At 33.8% G+C, this 22,406-nt stretch overlaps 1 protein-coding gene across 1 annotated transcript in view; it reads right to left on the bottom strand.

Moving 5' to 3' along the window:
* Nucleotides 1–8,341: 8,341 nt before the first annotated feature.
* Nucleotides 8,342–22,406, bottom strand: part of LOC106462486 (homeobox protein EMX1-like) — a 20,518-nt gene continuing 6,453 nt past the window's right edge. Inside the window, exons 2-3 of the mRNA XM_013922412.2 lie at nucleotides 17,127–17,299; nucleotides 8,342–9,530 (exon numbers count right to left, since the gene is read on the bottom strand). Coding sequence (XP_013777866.1) covers nucleotides 9,309–9,530; nucleotides 17,127–17,299 — 395 coding nt within the window. The 3' untranslated portion in view covers nucleotides 8,342–9,308. The remainder of the gene's footprint in view (nucleotides 9,531–17,126; nucleotides 17,300–22,406) is intronic.

The raw sequence follows: 22,406 nt of genomic DNA, 5'->3' as shown, positions 1-22,406 counted from the left end.
CTTATTGCGATTTATATCTTATTTAAATTTGATTATATCAAAGATTTTCAGTTAATTTTCTGGTATTCGTAAAATTTAGGTCCATTACTTATGAAACGTCTTAAATCATCGTTTAAGGTTTTCAGTAATGATATGTTGAGCTTATGTTTATATGTAAGTATAACTAGGACAATCACAATTCGTTGTTCAGTTTGTCATTATTACTGTTTTGTAAAACCTTATTATGATTAAAAATCATGTTTATAGGTTTTTTTTGTAAGATATAACTTATTTTTGTAAACTTAACGTTATAGGTTGCAGGTAGTTATTGTTGTAAGGACTTATTCCGATTAATAGATTCTAGATTATAAGTTCCATGTTTTGAAAAGAAAAAGCATAACACGAGGAATACTTTACTGTTGATAGATGTTCTGGGTTCACTTAAAAAGACTGCTGACAAGTCATATAGCTAACTTAAATTGATTATCAGCGTCTATGAAACTGAAATTCATTTTTTTAATAAGCTTTAGATTTTATGTCTGTGGACGTACAATGCCAGAAACCGGGTTTCGATACCAGTGGTGGGCAGAGCACAGATAGCCCTTTGTGCCTAACTACAAACAAACAATTAATTAAGCTTAATGGTGACTTTGTCCTATTAGTTTTAGATCGTTTACCGAAACTACAGGGATGGCGTTTAATAGGTTGATAAAAATAAAGATTAGTCGAAAGTGTGAAATTCTGAGACACATTTCCTTCTCTTTTAACTCTCACATTTAGTCCAAATGGATAAATAGTCACAGGCTTGGTCATCCAGTAGTTTTCAATTTAGTCTAAATAGATAAACAGTCACAGACTTGGTCATCCAGTAGTTTTCTTTTTTCTAGTTCAGCTCTGTTAACTAGTGGATCATTACACTTAAAATTGTCTATTAGTTGAACTATAAAGTCTTCGAAAGCATGACCAGGAGGAATAAAATGTTAATATAGGAAATTATTATATTCCTTTTTAACAGCAAAATTTGTGTTCGTTCACTCTCCCATGTAAAAACGTATAAGTTTTGTTTACGCATACTGTACCTCACACTGTGTGCATTTTAATACATCTCCTTTTTTTGGTCCACAGTGTAGTGTTTGTAGATTTCGGTTATGAACCCGTAAAGGTTTATTTGTGATGTAATTAGTGAATGTATTTTTGCAAGGAATGTTGTAATATGTGAAGCAGTTTCTAAAATTACACTATTGGATTAGTGTGTCGTACCTCTCTAGGATACTGCTCCAGGTTAAAACTTGAATCTCTGTATCACTATGCCTTTTGTTTTCAGATGATCTTTAAACATACAGTATTTATGATGACGATCTCCTGGAAATCTAATCATATAAGTAGACTACACGTTCACGTACCTAGGTAGACCTGAACTAAATTACCAAAACATTGGACTTCAGTTATAGTCAGGAATTACATTTTACTACACACACACACATATATATATATAGATAGATATATGTATATACAGTATATATACACACACACATATTTATTCTTTTCAATTTTTTAAAACAGAAAAGAGAAAACAGCATTAAGAATGTGACCTTTTTTTTCTTTGCTTTTTATTTGTAAATAGTTAAACACGACAGTTTTCGTTTGAATTTTTTCGATATAATTTTTATAACGTGTATATTATTTGGCTAGTTAAAACTTAGAATCACAGTATTTTTTTTCGTTTTCACTGATAGCTAGAAGAACAATAAGTTGACTGAGTAATGAATCATAAATTTATCATATACTAATTAAATACGGTATGCTTTGATTGAGTAATGTAGCCTAAATCTATCATAAATTAATTAAATACTGTATGCTTTGATTTGAGTAATGTAGCCTACATTTAGCACAAACTAATTAAATATGGGCTACTCTGATTGAGTAATGTAGCCTAGATTTATCATACACTAATAAAATTCAGTATACTTTGATTAGTCCTAGGTATGACGTTAAACTACATCCAGCAGTAGCACGGTCAACTGTCAGTATAACTGTGAGACAAGTACTCACTAGCTGCTGTAATTTAGACAAGGCATAGTACCCATTAGCTTCCCTAACCAGGCTTACAATTGAAGCCGTTGGGGGTGCCGAACGGTGGATGATCTCGTCTGGCAGATGTTTGGTACAACTGGGTCAACTATAGAAGAGACCTGCTCAAGTTGAGTACTGCAAGCAACTTGCAGCAAGAAATGACAACCTACTATAGTAATTTGCCAAGCGTAATCTATGGTATTTCACGAAACAAGAAAAACCACAACGGAGCGAAGGGGTCCCTGATAGCAATAAGGAAGGCACCTCATTTAGTAAGGAAACCCATGTGCGACAGATGACTCCTGACTGTCCGTATGCAAAAGATAGCAGTCAAAGTGGCAATATGAAATATGAGAACTCTACATCAAACTGGAAACTGTTTAATGTGAAACACGTCGGAAATATGTTGGAACTATTGTTTCAGAAGATATGAAGCTCGTTTCATTCAGGAGGCCAGATGTACGAAAGAGGAGTTGGATTGATTTTGGACGAAGAAACTTCAAAATATTTGACTGGATTTTGAGCAATATCTGATAGAGTGATAATTGTGAAAATAAAGGCTAAAACTTTCAACATTGTTATAATACAAGTCTATGCACCGACAGGTGAAAATGAGGAAGAGGACTTTTATCGTTTCTATGAATGCATTAATAAAGTGAAAAAGCAATGCGAACTTCAAGAAGTGGTTATGGTAATGGAAGATATAAAAACAAATGTTGTTTGTGAGTGAATGAATAATATTGTTGGACCATATGGACTTGGAGAGAAAAAAGGAGAGGAGAGAAATGGATTGATTGGTGTGTTGCAAATGATCAAATCATTACGAACACATGGTTTGGGCACCATCCGAGAAGAAAGTATATGTGGAAAAGTCCTGTAAATAATGTTAAAAAACAAATTGATTACATTACCACCAACAGAAGATTCCGGAATGCAGTATAACCATCAAAAATTATCCAGGGGTTGACTGTGGGAGCAACCATGTCCTTGTAATATGTACCATCAAGATAAGCCAGGGGCTGGCTGTGGGAACAACAATGTCCTTGTAATATGCGCCATCAAGATAAGCCAAGGGCTGACTGTGGGAGCAACCATGTCCTTGTAATATGCGTCATCAAGATAAGCCAGGGGCTGACTATGGGAGCAACCTTGTCCTTGTAATATGCGCCATCAAGATAAGCCAGGGGCTGGCTGTGGGAGCAACCATGTCCTTGTAATATGCACCATCAAGATAAGCCAGGGGCTGACTGTGGGAGCAACCTTATCCTTGTAATATGCGCCATCAAGATAAGCCAAGGGCTGACTGTGAGAGCAACCATGTCCCTTTGTAATATACGCCATCAATATAAGTTTGAGAAAACTTACAAACTAAAGGCGACAAAAAAGCTCGATTAGGTATACATTCGCAATTAAAAACATTTTCAAAAACCTGAAGATGAAGGAAATATGTCAAAATGTGCATTTCTTAAGAAGCACTGTTTGAAACAGCCATGGAAGTTATTCCAAAGACCAAAGAAACAGAAATATAAGATGGAGAAAATACTTGAGCTTATGGAAGATAGAAGGAAAATGAAAACCGGTAATACAGAAGAGTATAAGAAAGTTGAAAACAATAATTCGATCAATGTGCAATGCAGAAAAGGAAAAAATACTTAATGAAAATGTATAGAGATTGAGAAACAAAAGAATAAAGATGTTACATCAATGTATAGTAATATTAAAAAAACACAGATAAAGGCTGATGCATTGCTAGTAAATGTATAAAAGCTAAAAACGGTGATATAATTGTATTATGGAACGAGAACAAGTAATAATAAAGATGGGCACAGTATTTTGAAGATTTATTCCACGACAGTCGTGGAGAAAAGCTACCTATTAAGAAGAACATTGATTCTTAAGTCAAACGAACGAACAGTTAGCAACAGAATGAAAACCAATAAAGCTGCAGGACCGGATGAGAATGCAATAAAGTAAATAAAATATTTTAAATAATTTGGTATAGAAAAGTTAACAACTACTAACAATGAGATTTATGAAAGTGGTGAAATACCTGAGGATCTCAGTAAATCGATCGTTACTGTGCTCCCCGAAAGACCTGAAACCATTGAATGTGAGCACCATCAAACCATCATTTTAATGAGCCAATGTGACAAAGATTTTATTAAAGGTGTTGATGATGAGAGATAGAAGTATAATAAGACCGGAGATTGCAAAAGTTCAATGTGATTTTACTGAAGATTGTGGTACAAGATATGGTATATTCATGGTACGAATGCTTTTGTAGAGAGCAATATAAATGAAGAAGAACCTTTTCTTTGGTTTTACTATTATATCAAAGCTTTTGATAGAGTCGAGCATGTAGAGTTAATGAAGATGCTGAAAGAACTGGACATTGGTGGTAAAGACTTGAGAATTTTAAGAAATTCTACTGGGACCAAACTGCAACTGTGAAAATACAAAATTAATTAAGTTATTTCATCCAAATTACGAGCAGTGTAGGCAAGGTTGTTTCTTTTCAGCTGACATATTTAATTTGGACATTGAGAAAATCCTTAGGGAAGTTGAGTATTTGCTGGGCTGATTATTTGGTGAACAGAATTTCAATAACGTTGGTTATGATGAAGACACAGTTTTAATAATTGATTCAAAAGATTTTAGATAAAGTTGTTAGTAAAAGTGAGAAGAAGGGTTTAAATGTTAATTATAGGAAAACAGAATGCATAGTAATTACAAAGAAGAAGAACATTCATGTATGCATTGCCTAAGTAGATAAGGAACAGATACCTGAGTAGCTTGATAATATCAGATGATAAATGTGATCATGAAATAAAATGGAGAATAGGAATGGCAAAAGAGGTACTTCTGAAAATAAAAAATACAGAAAAAATGTCAATGGGGATGAAGTTAAGAGTTTTGTATTGTCATATTATATCATTTCTGACCAAATATGAAAAAAGATAACTGAAACAATTAAGTTATAGTTTTTAAGGCGCATCTTGAAGGTATGTTGGAGAAGCCACACCTCAAATGGAGATAATTTATCAAGAGCTGGTTCTAGGAGAAAATTTCTAACTAACACCAGAAAAAAAGGTTGCAGAAATTGATAGTCTGGTTGTAACTGGAAAGAATGAAGGAAGGAGAGACCTTGGAATCCAATGGTTGATCTATGGCAAGAGTCTCTCTAAATGTTTGAATGTATCGAAATTGGAAATTCTTTGTGCCTCAAGGAAAAAAGTTCTGTGGAAAATAATGGTCACCAACGTCCTGTTTGGATATGGTACATAGAGACAGATATGTTTTGATTGAGAACATAGCCTAGATTTATCATACACTAACTAAATAGGGTATGCTTTGATTGAGTAACGTAATCTATATTTATCATACACAAATTAAATAAGGTATGCTAGACAGTAGAGTATTAAATATAATATATTTACAAGATTACATAATTAATAGTAGGCACATATACTTTGGATTAAAAACAATGCTGTAGACATTTAACGCTCAAATTATACATTATATTGTATGTTCAAAATGGTCAAATTAGATAAAATAAGGTAGGCATATAGTAGTCACATAAGACAGCGTATATTGTAAGAATACCAAGGCTTGAGTACGTTATATTATAATATTTTGAATCTGGAAATCACAGCCTTCATAAGGTTGTAGTAGAATGGGATGTATCAGAGCTACAATTTGGCATTATTTTGCGTACCATAGGTAGATGCTATCGAAAATTGATTGCTTTATGTAGGGCATGTAACAGGCCGATCTGGCACAAAATCTTTATACGTTCAGACCATAAAAAATATGTTTAGTTCGGGGGTTTAGAATTAATAGCATTGAAAAACAAAGAAATATAGATCAACTTGGGGAGGAAGGACCATCGAAAAAGAGACCTGCAACAAGTCGTATCCCAGTTATAGTAGACAAAGTGCGACATCTTGTAGCAGTTGAGAATCCGTGAATACAAAGATCCGTGGAAAAAGCCATCTACATGACCCAGGAAACAGTAGACAACATAATCAAGAAGAATCTACATCTAGAAAAGCGATACAAATCACGTGTACACAAGATGCTTCCACGATATATCCACTCAAGTGTCACATACCTCGAGCAGCTGGAGAATGAATATGGATATTCATGATGTTCCCAACAAAGACATACTGTTCAAGTTACCAGATGCAATGCTTGTGGATTTATGTGTGATCAGACTGTTGAAACAGACACATATAATCCGTCGGCTTAGTATAGTAGATGCATTATGGAAACCATTCAGCGAAGTATTGTGTGCTTGAGACATGTCAGCCTTAAGGTGGAGCCTTTTGCAATAGAAACTACGCTTCAGGGTCATTGTCAAAATGCACGGTCTTCAAACAGAGCATGATCTAATATGGCGACATGATCTGTAACGATCGAAAACCATTTCAATGAGAAGTGGTTGGAATATTAACTACTTTATCGTAGACAGTTAGCACGTACCACGTTTTATAGATATACTAGTTCCATTAGATACCATATCTTAGAAATAAAATAGTCAGACTACACTCCATATCTTAGATAAATAGTATTCAGATAAGATATCATATTTTACATATATAATAGTTAAATTGCATAAGGTGATTTAGGCAAAGCAGCTTTGAAATAAATGTTTCTTTGGAATTTTATCAACGATATTGATATTTTATTTCTAAGAGTAAAGATCATTGACTCTTTTAAATAATTTTGTTTTTTATGTGATTCATAAGCACCCAGTTCTTAAATTCCATGTTCCGGTTTCAAGTCATTTCGTGAAGTACTCTGTAGATTATTCACAGATGGCTTGTTGAAGATTAACAGAAATGTTATTTATCTTCGGTACCAGCTCCTGTCGAGGCATCAGTTGAAAAACGATGTTCTTCGTTTGAGTTTTGAAGCCAATTAACCTTCCAAAAGCAAATCCTATTTACACAGTCCCATAGAAGGCGTCAGTAAAACTGAAACCACGCCCTCTATCCAAAAGTTGTTTAAAGAAAGGGGCTACCTTTTTTTTTTAGTTTTCGTTTATCGCATATTTCTGACAACCTGTTTGTACGTGATGAGGTGTTAGTAGATGATATAAGCTCACACCATGGCTCCTTTGTCAGTTTACTCATGTTCACCTGAATCACCAAGAGAATGCCTGGTTTTGGGCAAAGAATTTCGCACTTCCTCATATATATATATATTTATATATTTTCGTCTTGTTAAGCATGATCAAAGTATAAAAGACAAACTGTTTGTGAAATAAGCTAGGAGTGGAGGTCATGCTACAAATATCTATAGGTCTCACCAACAACAGGGACAACCCATTAAATAGCCCAGGATCCTGGACTCCAACTCAACACTAAATTTACTGTGCAATATTCAACGGACATACAACAATCTACCTGTATGTCCTGTTTATATTGTATTAAATCAGTAGCCTTTCTCAAAGTTCAAATATTTTTGTTATTTGTTCTTAATAGTATCAAATGTTCAAATATTTTTGTTATTTGTTCTTACATAGTATCAAATGTTCAAATAATTTTCTCATTTGTTCTTACATAGTGTCAAATGTTCAAATATTTTTTATTTGTTCTTACATAGTGTCAAATGTTCAAATATTTTTTATTTGTTCTTACATAGTGTCAAACTAGAAAACACAAATACTCGTTACCTTAAAACCTACAAATTAATGTTTTCCAGTGGAGACTATTTTGGTTTGTACCAACTTAAAGACGATAAGCCCAAGGCTTTCGTAAAACACTTAATGTGAAAACCTACAAAATTAAACATTTATAAATTCGAAACCATACAAACTTCAACCTAAAACAATATCGGGTCATTGATTATAAGTACGACGTGTTTGTACTTATTTTTACTGCAGCTCCTTTCGATAGCTTCTAAAACCAATTTTCCATTTTTAAAGCATTATTGTATAACGAAGTTTCACTCAGAAGAAGGCGTTCTCATTCAACCAGTGCCAGAAAACGTTTGGCAAGATCATGGTTCAAGAAATTCTTAACAGAAATTTAAATATATATATATATTGGTTTGAAAATCAGCTAAATAAAGAAACATGAAATAACTTTATTCATTTGAAATGTATGGTCACAAAAAGATACATTACTTGCCAGAAAGTGTCTTCTTCTGTTTAACTAGGAATGTCTAACAAGATTTGCTTGTTTACAGAGTTCACATAAATTCATTTAAGCCACATTTTTTTTTATAAAATTATATTTCAACACCCAATACACTCTAAAAGACTAATATTCACTCTGATGCACGTTTTCAATATGTACTCTAATACGTTACACATAATCAATATTCACTCTCGTGCATTACACATATTTAATGTTCACTCTGGTTCGTTACACGTATTCTTTGAAAGTGAGTAAGTCGTGCATACAACGATTATAAGATGTTAAAGACTACACGTTGAAACACTTTTAAAACATTATCCCATAAAAATAAAAAAAATATTGTATTATGATATAAATTTGTTATTTGCAGTATTATAGGTGCTACCGTTTGGGATAAAATAGATTAACCTTTCTTCACCACTGCTTACATTGGATATGTTTGATTAATGTTAGTATTAATTCAATGTCACAAGTCTCTTGCAGAAAAGTGATAAATTGTTCAATGTCAATTATAAGCTTCTCATGAAACCAAGAACAAATAATTTCTATCACGTGGAGCGTTTATATCACAGAAGGTTAGGTACTGCATAGACCAAAACAGTCACATAAAAATCATTATTGCAGTTCAGAGACCAACAGTATATTCTTCCAATCACTTTTGCGATGAATGCTATAGTGATGGTCTGAATCCCGCTAGAGAAGCTGATGGGAATAGCAACAACAGATTCACTGAAATATTCATATCAAATTTTGCTCAATGAAGCGATCACTGAATTTATTAATACTTATACAAAGTAATAACAGTTTACGGCCTCATGGAGTTGTTGTGGCATCCAGCAATTTGTATATACATGAACAGAAACTATTCCAAAAACATGCATCTGTCGAGTGTTGGGTATACAGAGATGCGTGATGTGTCGTGTGGGGGATATGCAGAGATGCGTGGTGTGTTTAAGAGAAATAGGCTTTGTTATTGCTTGAGGAAACCAAAGTCAAGCCCACGACATAAACATTGTCAATCAATATATACTAAGTATGGAATCAGAAACCATTCATTTATAAGAGAAAAATGATAACTTAGTGACAAATACTGTGATGAAGATAAGTCGCATGTCATCTTGATGGAGAAGAAGATGACCTCCCAGAATCCGTGCGTTCATTATTTTCCACAAAATCTCCTTCTCTTGGTGATAAAGAACAGTCTGGCGAAGAACGGTTGTCTTCTGCGAAACACTGAGGGGACAAGATGTGTTCGTCTCTATCCTTTGGTGTTTCCTCTTCTTCTTGTTTTTGCCGTTTGAATTTTGTTCTTCTGTTCTGAAACCAAACTTTTACCTGCGAAAAAACAAATATTAACTTAAGTGCTTTCTTTTGATATATTTGAGTGCAACTTCTTCATTAAAGTGCTTTCCTGATTATGCGTGATATTTTCTATATCGACAAAGTAAATCTCTGCATTTAAATCAATGCAACATTATATTCTAAGATATAAACACATCACTGTAAAACTTAGATAAAACCATTTAGCTTTTGTTACCATAGTCTAAAAATTGAAGTTTCTGTTGATACGTTAGTAATATGTGCTACCACATAAAGAATCACTTTACTTATTTAATAGTCACTGAAGAATGCTAACTTTTTTTATGTCTCGCTGTAAAATTGTCAAGGTTTTGATAATGATAGATTGACAGTAAGATTGTAAGCATTTAATACATGAAAGGTTTTTAAAAGTAATAATTCAAACGTGCAACATATCAATTGCATTTTAGGTGGGTTGTGAACTATAAAAGTCCGATTCATTAACAAAAGATAATTTCAAAGCATCACTGAAGTCAGTTAATCACACTAAGTCGATAGCAAGAAAGCCTTTAAAATTTGAATCGGGTTAGAGTTCGAACGCTATACGTAGTATCTATTCTATAAAGGTGACTGCTGCCTGTTTGGATTTTTATGTATGTGTTTTCAAATAGCGAACAGCAGGAGTCTGAAACGCATCAGTTTTATTTATGGCATTGATGTTCTTCCTCCTGAGCAAATCCCGACACTAGCGATGTTCCCAGCATGAGATCCTTTTGATTATGGCTGTGAATAACTAAAGATTTATATTTAATTGTTTTTGCGCCTTTCTATACTAACATAACTTAAGCAGTTTGTATGTGTGAAAGTATTTAGCCTAAGCAAGGGATTGAACTTAGATCGGTGTGACAGTGAACTGGACCAGCACCAAACCAATGAGGTTAACAGTTACCTGAACAAAACATATTTTTATTCGTGAGAAATAACACGATCTTCATAGATTTAAGCACATATAGCTTATACCACGGAGCGTGTTCAATGCACTTGTGGCGCGAACCTTGGACCTTATGATCCGCAGCAAGGCATACTGACCTTTTTCTTCTACATGTGCTAAGTGTTGATGATGCGGGGGATTCGAGGCTTTCGTCGATATGCTGCTTATTGGAAGATAGAGATATGTTTAGACTTGAATTTTTAAACTTGAGTACGTTAGAATGTTTCAGCAACAGGTTCGGCCCGATTGGAGTCCAACTAGATAGACTTTTGTCCTGGCATGAAAACATATTTTTAGGTCTATCCATTGAGTGAAAAAACGAAAGCCAAATCCGACTAGATTCAAACTTGTTCATCCCACCTGTGCGTGTAGAGGCCGGACAGAGGGAAAGTCACAGAGGAAATACTGAACGTATGAATATAGAATTGTTAGAATAGCTTCAGGAATTCAATAACAATAAAACGTACAAATAAAATAAATAAATATCAAACAGATAAACGTGTGAAAGCCTGAAAACAACATTTGCTTAGAAATTGGAAGAGCGGGTAAATCAACCTTTTCACATATGTAAAGTTTGACAGACGACAATTGGTGTCAAATTATACGTAGGCTCTCGTCACTTTTAGAATAAAATAAAAAAAATGATAGCGCATAAACAAATTTCCAAAACAGCAATGTTACCAAATATTTCTGGAAATTTACAGCATTTACACTAGTGTGCTCATGGTATTTCGTTAGTCTTTCTTGACACTGTAAAAGTATCGAGATTTAAGTAAACTAGCGATAAAGACCTCCGGCGTGTCCATTTTATTTATAAAACACAAAAAAGTGCACAAATCTCAAAGCGGTAATACAGTCTGGCCGTAATATGAAAAAATGATGTTTAAAATATACGTAAATCAAGAACTTCGACCAGTTTTGGTAAACATTGATACCAAGCTGGGAATTCTAAACTTCGACAAACACATATGAAAAACAGCATGTATATACTTCAAACTTTCCTGGCAATCAGCGAAAGCCATTACGCATTCAGGGCGTCAGTGTGTGTATATTATTACAAATGAAGGCGTCCATATCCTTCCTACAATACTGAGAAGGTGGTGTGTATATTGTTACAAATGGAGGCGTCCATATCCTTCCTACAATACTCAGAAGGTGGTGTGTATATTGTTACAAATGGAGACGTTCGTATCCTTACCGTGATACTCAGAACGGTGATGTGTATATTATTATAAATGAAGGCGTCCATATCCTTCCTACAATACTGAGAAGGCGATGTGTATATTGTTACAAGTGAGAGTGTTCAAAGGGTGTTAATCGTATTACAAATGGTAATATTCTTATAACTTTCTTACATAGTTAGGTCGAGAATCATAATTTTAACCAAAACTCGTCTTCATTTCCGCTCCTTCTCAACCTTTTATTTATTCACGGAACTATAGAAAGACTGGCAAGCAATGTCAAAATTAATAGACATGATTAAACTTCTTTCTTCTCTACATACGTTTACTCCGGTGTTCATACGTTTTATACGTTAATTGTGGGTATGAAATATAAAATCAATATAATGAAATACACCAACTCATACAGTATGAGCTCACGTCCAAGTATTTTGTAAAATCATTTCATGCTGCTGCTGTTGCTACACTTTCAATCGTATTGCTATCGTTGCTACACTACTAGAGCCCTAAAAATGACGGACTTGTATGTAGAAATAAAATGTACAAGTTTTTTGTTTTGTTTTTAAATCATTTAATCGAAAATAAATCCGCATAATCACATTATCTTTAATGATTTATTTTTTCTCAGACAAAAAGACCCATAAAGATTAAAACTTTCGATAACTTTGGTAGGATTTATATGAATCTTTTAATATGTCATTTTTATGTTTTAATTCTTTCACTGCCAATTATCAAGGATATACAGTATAACCATAAGTATGCCCAAGGCGGTGCTCTAGAGGGAAACATATATGTGCCCAAAGGGCGGTTTGATTTGTGATAGAGGTGAAGATGGTTGGAATATCTGCGATACTTCAAAATATTCCCCGCTCATTAAGCTTTCTGTGTGTTATCAGTGTGACAGTCAGTACCTTAGCATGGATAGTGAGCGGCAATATACTGCTGATTGACTCTATAGTCCGTGCTCTAAAAGCTCTATAGTTTTTCGGAAGGCTAGATCTTTATTTTTCAGGCTTGAGCTAACTTTGAACAGTACTCTTAACCCTGAAAAGTCTACTTTCTGAAATCACTCGAGTTATCGGGCTTCTTGTAGTTTGACGTATTCAGTGTTTCATCCTACATCAGACCCGGTTGGTTTTTAGTTGTTTTTTGTTTTTTAATATCGCGCAAAGCTACACAAGGGCTATCTGCGCTAGCCGTCCTTAATTTAGCAATGAAAGACTAGAGGGAAGGCAACTTCATCCCTACCCATCGCCAGCTCTTGGGCTACTCTTTTACCAACGAATATATATATATATAATCCTTCTTTATCTCACCTATAACACCTGGATACAACCTGTTAAGATTTTATATTCAGATTACTCAGCACGCCTGACTATGATGTCATGTTGAAGCCTAAACAAACGTTTTTCATCTAAAAAAGTATTTATTAAAAAAAAACGGAGTTTATTTTTCCAGTCTCTAGTGGTAAACACTTAGAAAATGTGAATGTGTTTGAGTAGATTTGTTTCTTTACAGGACATATCTTGTACATTTTGCAAATATTCGTTACACTTCAGTAACGTCAACGTTACCTCTATGCTTTCGGATTTTGTGAAACAGACTGATGATGATGCTTAATCAAACAAGCACGCATTAACCTGGACAATTCTCTGTAAACATCTTTAACTCTAAATACATAATATTATTTTAAAAATTTAAATTCAGAATCATATTTCACGAGTTTCCTGGAGAAAAAAATAACAAAATGTATTCATTCTTATATTAAATACATGAACCAAGGACTTACGTGTACCTATTGTTATGCTGTGTACATGAAACAAGGACTTACGGTTACCCATCATTATACTGTGTACACGAAACAATGCTTTAACGTTTACCTATTGTTACACTGTGTACATGAAACAAGGACTTACGTTTACCCATTGTTATATTGTGTACCTTTTGCAATAAAATAAAAAAATAAGAATTATTACCCCTTATGCGTCATGTTTAGACGATTAAACTAATCAGTTGCTTCTAGGCGTACGACTTATTGTCTGTTAACACAATACTGTATTTTATTAACATTTTAGTTACTTTTAGACGTTCGATTTACTATCTTTGTTATTGTCTGTTAACAAAATACTGTATTTTATTAATATTTTAGTTACTTTTAGACGTTCAATTTACTATCTTTGTTATTGTCTGTTAACAAATACTGTATTTTATTAATATTTTAGTTACTTTTAGACGTTCAATTTACTATCTTTGTTATTGTCTGTTAACAAATACTGTATTTTATTAACATTTCAGTTACTTTTAGACGTTCAGTTTATTATATCTGTTATTGTCCGTTTACGCAATATTGTATCTTAACAGTACTTCAGTTACTGTTAGACTTACGACTTATTACAGCTGATATTGTCTCTTATTATTGTACCTTATTATTTGTTTATCTTATGATTTTTGAGGGAAATTTAGGTAGAAAAAAATACCAACTTCTTCTATTTGTTTGTCCTATAATTTGTTTGTTCTATTTGTTTCTTATAATTGCTGGGATTGTACTTTTAACCCCTATATACACATGTTATTTCAGCGCGTCTCTTAGTTAATTAAGATTCTGACTTAAATCCTTGCGCGTAGCTGCTGCCTCATGCTAATATTACCCAATAATGTGGCGCCATGCTAAGTAACTCAAACTCTTCAGGCCAATTAGCTAGCCGACATATAATTAACGACACTGACAAACATACCTTTGTTATCACTCTTTTAATTACCGATAGTTTTGATCCATCGCTTCTCTAACAGGAAATATAAAACTATCAAACTTTTTATGTTATACTTTTAAATGTTCAATTCCTCACGATGGACAAAGCCCAGATAACTTATTATGTAGCTTTGCGCTAAACTAACAAACAAATCAGGTATTCAGCCTTCTCAATATGTAGCTTTAATAGAAATACAAGCTTCACGGTATTTCGTGTAGCAACATTTATTGTACGTATATACATGTACGTGCCAATTCTACCTGAAACCACTTTATCTATTTCTTTACCATTCAGGAGTTTTTGACATTTTGTACAGAGTGAAATGGAGATCTCAAGGATTCACAAATTTCAAGATATCAACTAATGTATTGCCTTCATCAAAGTGTCATAAGCATTCCTTGTAATTAACGATTAAACGTTTTACATTTTACAAGAGTAGAACGTCTAGCTGCTGAATCTTAATAAAAAACTGTAATTTAATTCAAGAAAACCATGAACATTTACAATGCTTTTCAAAATATTCATATAATTAGAAGCCTTAAGAACTGTATCTCTCTGTAGATAAACACCTTAACGATAAACCCAGAAAAACGAACAGAAAAATACCTCCATGTATTATATATACATGATGTATCATACTGAATCTTATTATCGAAAGTGAATCGAGTAAGATTAACCTCGAATGTATAAATAATAGATTATAAGAATTTCTATCCAGCTGGGCTGGGTTTCTATCTATTCTCAACAGATGTACTACAAATGTGTTGACTAATTCAAATTACTCTTAAACGTGGTAAAATTGTGTTACTTTAAACGCCAGACTGGACTATTTGTTTACTGGTGGTTCTGTAGCTCTTATATAGTTAGGAATATAGTTATTATCTTACAAGTTTGTTTAATATTATTACAACAACCAAGGGAACCTAGGTACGAAACTCATCTGGACCTTGTCTGATTTCTCTTGATTGTATACATATATATATAAACATAATACGTATATATATAAACGTGATATGTATCTATATAAACATGATATGTATACATAGGGTCTAAAGAAAATACTTCATTATTGAAATTATTATTAATTCCGTATATAATAACGTCCTTTACGACAATTTCAAACCATCTGTAAGGGACAAGGACTAAATATACTTTTAATACCGCATTTCAACAGTCGCATCTTAAGAGTAAATGATGTACACAACCGGATTCAACAATCGCATCTTAAGAGTAAATGATGTACACAGCTGAATTCAACAGTCGCATCTTAAGAATAAATGATGTAGACAGCCAAATTCAACAGTCGCATCTTAACAATAAATTATGTACACAGCCGGATTCAACAGTCACATCTTAAGAATAAATGATGTACACAACCGGATTCAACAGTCGCATCTTAAGAGTAAATGATGTACACAGCCGTATTTAACAGTCGCATCTTAAGAATAAATGATGTAGACAGCCAAATTCAACAGTCGCATCTTAAGAATAAATGATGTAGACAGCCGAATTCAACAGTCGCATCTTAACAATAAATTATGTACACAGCCGGATTCAACAGTCACATATTAAGAATAAATGATGTACACAGCCGGATTTAACAGTCACGTACTATATTAACCTAGCTTGTAGCTTTTTATGCATATCCTTCTAGATGTTCCTGTATCTAGCAGAAACAAATTTGACAGGAGGACTTATATATTTGGCGTAGTCCCCATACCGAAGGGGGAGGCTGTAGAGGTAGCTAGGGATAATGGAGGAGTTTGATAGTTACATTGGAGCTTCTGGGAATCATGAGGTGATCTTTGAACCCTGCAGCAGAGCACGGGTATTTTATTCCAGTTTTGTGAACAGACGGATTAAATAATCACATATTATGAACAAGTGATATACACATACAACCAGGCAGACATATATTTATATATGTATATAGCCATTTAAAATATAAATCTTTCATTCCGTGGGGTGCAATCAAAAATGCACAAAGAGACTGTTAATAATTTCATCACTGTATTTTGAACGAGTTAAAAACAGGTTTCCGGTCAAGAAGATTTATCAGACGTATTAATGACATAATACAACAACTCATACATAATCAAATACTTTTAGACACAATGTTTTCACCTACAACCCTTAATACGATAAAATGTTTTAAATTCTCCACCACCCCTTTATAAACGACGATAAAACATAATTTTTAACAACAATAACGTGTAAAACTGAAGACCGCGGGTTGTTATATACAGGGTATTATACCACTGATTGTGAGTGTGTAGGGTAGTGATAGAATCATATTTGGAAAATTCATATAAAATTGTTTGAACCATACCTGAGTTTCAGTAAGACCAGATTTTGTTTGCTTTATAACTGAGTTTCAGTAAGATTCAAACTTTAAACCATTCCCGAGTTTCAGTTAAACTGAGCTTTTGTTTGAACCATCTCAGAGTTTCAGTAAAATGTAAGCTTTGTTTGAATCATACCGGCGTTTCAGTAGAAATTAAGCATTTTTGAACTATTTCTGAGTTTTAGCAAGACTCAGACTTTGTTTGAACCATACCTGAGTTTGTTTGCTTTTAACTGAGTTTCAGTAAGTCTCAAACTTTGTTTGTACTATTCCCGAGTTTCAGTTAAACTGAGCTTTTGTTTGACACATGCCAAAGTTTCAGTAAGATTTAAACTTTAGTAGGAATTATGCTTTTTTGAACTATACCTGAGTTTCCGTAAGACTTAGACTTTGAGCAAGCTGTTTTCTTTCAGCACCCACTACGTAATGATTGTTCTCGAAAGCATGTTCCAGTTTGAGTAGCTGAGAAGGAGAAAAGGCGGTCCTGATCCTCTTGGGCTTACGGAATGGATGAAGGAGGAACCCTTGACTGTCCGACCCTAGAAAAGAGCATTCAAACACTCAAATTCCATGTTACTATAAGTTTGTATATATATATATATAGTTGTGTAGTGGCCAAGCATAATAAATAAAAATTCATGTTACTTTATATATATATAAATAGTGGTCTCGTCAATAAATGTTCTTCATAAAATCCATGTTACTATATGTATATATTAATTCAAGTTATTATTATAAGATTTATCATTTTCCGTCAATTATTCTGAAAAACACAAACGTGTATTTTTCTGCTAGGATATAGATAAAACAATATAGTGAAACAGAAAGATGTGAGACAATGTTATAAGTGATAATAAGTTTATAAACTTCCCACCTACAAGGTTGGATAGCTTACATTTGTTGTGTGTGGTAAAAGTTTTGACAAAGAGAGAATTATAATCCCTAACCCTCAAAGTTACTGGCTTTATTTTTGCGCGTGGTAAAAGTTTTGAAAAAAGAGAGAATTGTAATCCCTAACCCACAAAGTTACTGGCTTATTTTTGCGCGTGGTAAAAGTTTTGAAAAAGAGGGAATCGTAATCCCAAACCCACAAATTTACAGGCTTGTTTTTGTGCATGGTAAAAGTTTTGAAAAAGAGGGAATTGTAATCCTTAACCCACAAATGTACTAGCTTATTTTTATATTTTAGATTTCGACGTGTTTGTATACTGATCGCAGCTGTTGGGTCTATATACTGCATCATATTGAAAAATGTTATGCCCTGTTACAACACTCAATATAAAGAACTGACTAAACAAATTTAGTAAAAACCATTAAATTATTTGTCAAATACGGAAACCTAGTGACAATTAGCAGGATTAATTGCAATATTGATGGTCTTTTTACTTACATTTGTTGATGACTAGTATATTGTTTGGGGCGCTGTAACCAACCAAGTCACAGAGCTAAAGCAATTTGGTCCATAAATAGTTCAGAGAAGTGTGCTTAGAAATTAGATATGATCTAGGCCTTATTAATAATTCTGGGGTTAAATGCACACAATGAATGTTGTACATATCATTCAGTCCTACTCTATGATTTGTTGGATATTTTGTGAAACTTTGTATACATAAGAGTCATAATATAGACAAATGCAATGCCACTGAAATAAAAAGATTTAAAAACAATAACATAGGAAAATAAATGTCTATTGAAGCCTCAAACGTCAAGAGCCAAGAATAACTGTAATGGTTTGTAAACAAATTCAGTTGCAAAAAAAAAATTCATCACCAGTAAGAAGTGCAAAGTCTAAGACCCAGTCGCCAGGTTTCTAAATCAAAGTGACTGGTCACACATAAATATATATAACTGTATGTGACTGTTAGGTAGTTTTTGTAATTGTAAAAATCGAATATCATACAGGCTTAACTTTCACTACATGACAAAGTCACAAATATAAGTGATGAATATAGTGACGATAATAACCAAGGAGATCATATATATACCCCATTTTGTGTATTTACCTAGAATGGCATTGCTTCATGACTGTTTTTGTGGAGAACTAGTGCAGGAAGTCATGAGAAAGTTAGGTTTTCTATTTCAACAGCTACGCTGCATATATAATCTGTCGCTATGAGTAACTGCCTCTAGCGTCTGCTACCTTGAGGGAGACTAGGGATCCAATGAGATTACAAGCTGTCATCAGTGCGTGCGACATATACGCCTGTTGACTAGAGGGAACAGAACGTGGAAGAGAGTGACGTCTCATTGGCTCCGATTATCTACTTCGCCTTAGCATTTGTGGGCTTTCATGAAATAATCATTTCATTGTAGGCGGAGCAGAATTACAAGATGAGATTTCATAAGCACATGTGTATACTATTCATAAAACTACTCCCTCTGTTCGGTCTGGTCTTCAAACTATAGTTTTATTCAAGGGTTCCTTACTAACATCCTGAATTCGATGGTTTCCTGAGGGAATAGCGAAAAGCCCATACACTTAATAATATTCATTCAAAGTAAGTAAAGGTAAATTTGGAGCCATCACACAAATGATGTTCTTGAAATATCAAACATTTAAAATCATATCGACCTATGAATTTACATATTTAAATTTCAAATATAAATAAATAAGCACACACTTTGTAAATAAATCTATGGTATAGAAATAACATTTAAACATTTGTTGTAAAACATTATTATAGGCTAAGTCAATGCAGATAGCATGACATCAGTGCAGGTGGTTATGTAACGACTACTTAGGTTTATCTCTAACTGAATCTTGTATTGCTGACATCCTGGATCCACTTTACAAAGTCATCTTGTTTTTGATTATCTTATTGTTGAACTATAATTATAAGACTACTTCTTACAGAGATTTTATCAACAATGTAGATGAAATATTAGTTGTTCTCAACTTCTCACTCCACAGAATGTGATAATAGTATTGTTGGTTGTTTCAGCTTGGCCTAAACGTTTTTCTGACTAAACGAACAACTTATTTTGTTTTTAATTTAGCTCGATAGACATTCGGAATCATTAAGCACCTTTATTTTAGATTCAATCAGAATCTAGAGTTTCTATGGCTAGTGAAAGCACTGTTAGAGGTTTCAGTTGGGTGAGAGAATTTTTCTGACTACTATGGTGGAACCGTTGGTGATTTCAGTCTTCTCTGTAGTTTTCATGATTAATCGCATATCCAGTCAAACCTAAAAGTTTCATTGATTACTACGGTAACTACTACTAATGCTGATTTCGTTCTCATCTACAATTTTCTCATAATATTGAAGCATTTTGTTGTGGTTTCAGTCTCGGGCATAAAAGTTTCTCTGATTAGTAGTCGCATTAAAGATTGTATTCGTTTGACTAGAGGATTTCTCTATTTAGTTCCTCGACAATTAATAATGTACCTTAGTTAGTCAACTGACTGATAAATGTCACATTTTTTCTTTAACAATTTCTTTAAGTATTGTTTGACTGTGGGTGTCACAGCACGACTCAAGTGATTTGCTGACTAGTACTTTGACTCAAGAATTTCTATGACTAGAAATGTGACTGATGAATTCCACAGTTTGACTCAAGAGCTTGCTTAGTAGTTTGGTCGAATGATGTTTCAGTTTGATACAAGATATTTCCTAGTTAATTATGATGGTGTGCGATTATGTCGTGAGAGTTTCTGCTTCATCAATAAGCCATTTTGAAGAGTAAATTACTTTTCTTCTTAAACGCCATTGTGAATTTCTTGTATTTTTTTCATCTGTTCGTCAATCAGACATGTACTGATTTTGATACAGAAAGAAACTCGGGATGTTAAATATATCAGTTCCCCTTTTAAACCTAGAATTTTTAATAGAGTCCATGTGAGTTTTAAACACACTTCCCTAAACTATTAAAGTACTACATGCTTATGAGCACGAGACTTTGTTTGTAGAAGGTGCCCTAATAGTATACAAGTCGTTGAAAGCAATGTAGAAAAATACCATAAAATTTTACTGTTGGAGTCCCCTATGTATTTTACATAGAAAATGAACGATTGCGCTTAATCTTTTGGTCATTTCTTTATACAAACAAAAACATGAAACTGTTCAATATGTTGACCCTCACCAGTAGTGAACTGTATAGAAACAAGTCGGTAATTTGAGGTTAAACCGCCCTTGATGATTCATTATGGAAGTGATGAATTTATTATGGGAAAGCATCAAACTCTAGACCAGTTAGAAACAATGCTTTGTTAAACCGGAGTTTGATTAAATTTGATTGGTTTTACAGTTATATTTCAAATTAAGACAGTATTCATGATTTGAACTATCGCTGAACAACAGATAAAAGTTATTTTATCATTCTCTTTAAGAAACTCAGTAAAACCTTTTTCGTTGACCACAAACAACGGGTAAACAGACTGTGCAGTTGTCAAATGTTTTTAACGATAATTACATACCACAGAACATAAGAAGACCACTACATGTCAAAACCGCACAATAAAAGAGCGGCTAACCAAATAAACATCGCCGAAAAAAATAAAGTCATCGGCACATTACTCATTTCGTAACAATTCGTCAACTGAACATATATCTATCCAAATATTGCCGTAAGCAGCGGAAAAAATCGGAAAGAGGATGAGCAAATTACTTGAAATGACCTGATCATAGCTGTACCAGAATACCAAAATCGTTAAAGCAAAAGAAGAAGAAAGGAAACGAAAACGTTTCTTCTCTGAAGTTTCGTGATGATGTTGGTAGGGGAATAAAGCTTCGCAGTTCCCGACGATGCCTGCGTAATCGGAAGGATTACTCGATAAGTACTGGGAAAAAGTTTGACACTTGAAAAAGTAAAATCAGAGCTTAACGCGTTGAAAACCAACATAGCCTTCACTTGAGCATGGAAAGCGAATGCTACTTTTCATTCTAAAGGCCTTTAGCAGTAACAACAGTGATAAGTCAAACCTGAGACGTCAGGATTAGATAGAAAAAAAAAACACGTCGTCTCCTCGGTCTCAAACGTTTCTGATACTGATTTATAATACAGTTTGACTATTAATTAACTAACTGATAGTTAAGTTGCTTTGCATTAAAGTACAGTTAAAATAAGTCTGTTGGTTGACCTGAGGATTGCAATTCTGTCAAGAATCTATAAATCATCCATGTCAACTCTTTTGAACTAAAATAACATTTCTATGAGCGACAGGCGAGACTACCTATCTTAATGGCTGGATAAAGTCCATTGGCTTCAAGTCAGACCCTTCCTCGGCCTCTTAAAGACTCTATTATAGTTAACAACAGTTCTTAAGAGTCTCATGTAATTTTGCTCTACAAGCCCCATGAGATCCAGTTGCGACTCTAGCCTTGGGCTTTGGCTATGGTAAAATGTTTTTGCCTGTTTTACTCAGGGAAAAGCAGAGTTTGTTCTACTAATGCTAGGGATCACGAGTATTTAAAGAAAGAAGATATAAAGTGTTATTTTATACACTGAAGTATTATTCCTACTAACTGTCACACCTCGCAGTGCAGTACGTACCACAAATCACTCTACTGATTTAATAGAACCGTTATTCCTACTAACTGTCACACCTCGCAGTGCAGTACGTACCACAAATCACTCTACTGATTTAATAGAACCGTTATTCCTACTAACTGTCACACCTCGCAGTGCAGTACGTACCACAAATCA

Source organism: Limulus polyphemus, unplaced genomic scaffold, assembly GCF_000517525.1.
Source record: "Limulus polyphemus unplaced genomic scaffold, Limulus_polyphemus-2.1.2 Scaffold1180, whole genome shotgun sequence".
Classification (NCBI taxonomy): domain Eukaryota; kingdom Metazoa; phylum Arthropoda; class Merostomata; order Xiphosura; family Limulidae; genus Limulus; species Limulus polyphemus.
This window is presented reverse-complemented; position numbering and strand designations above follow the sequence as displayed.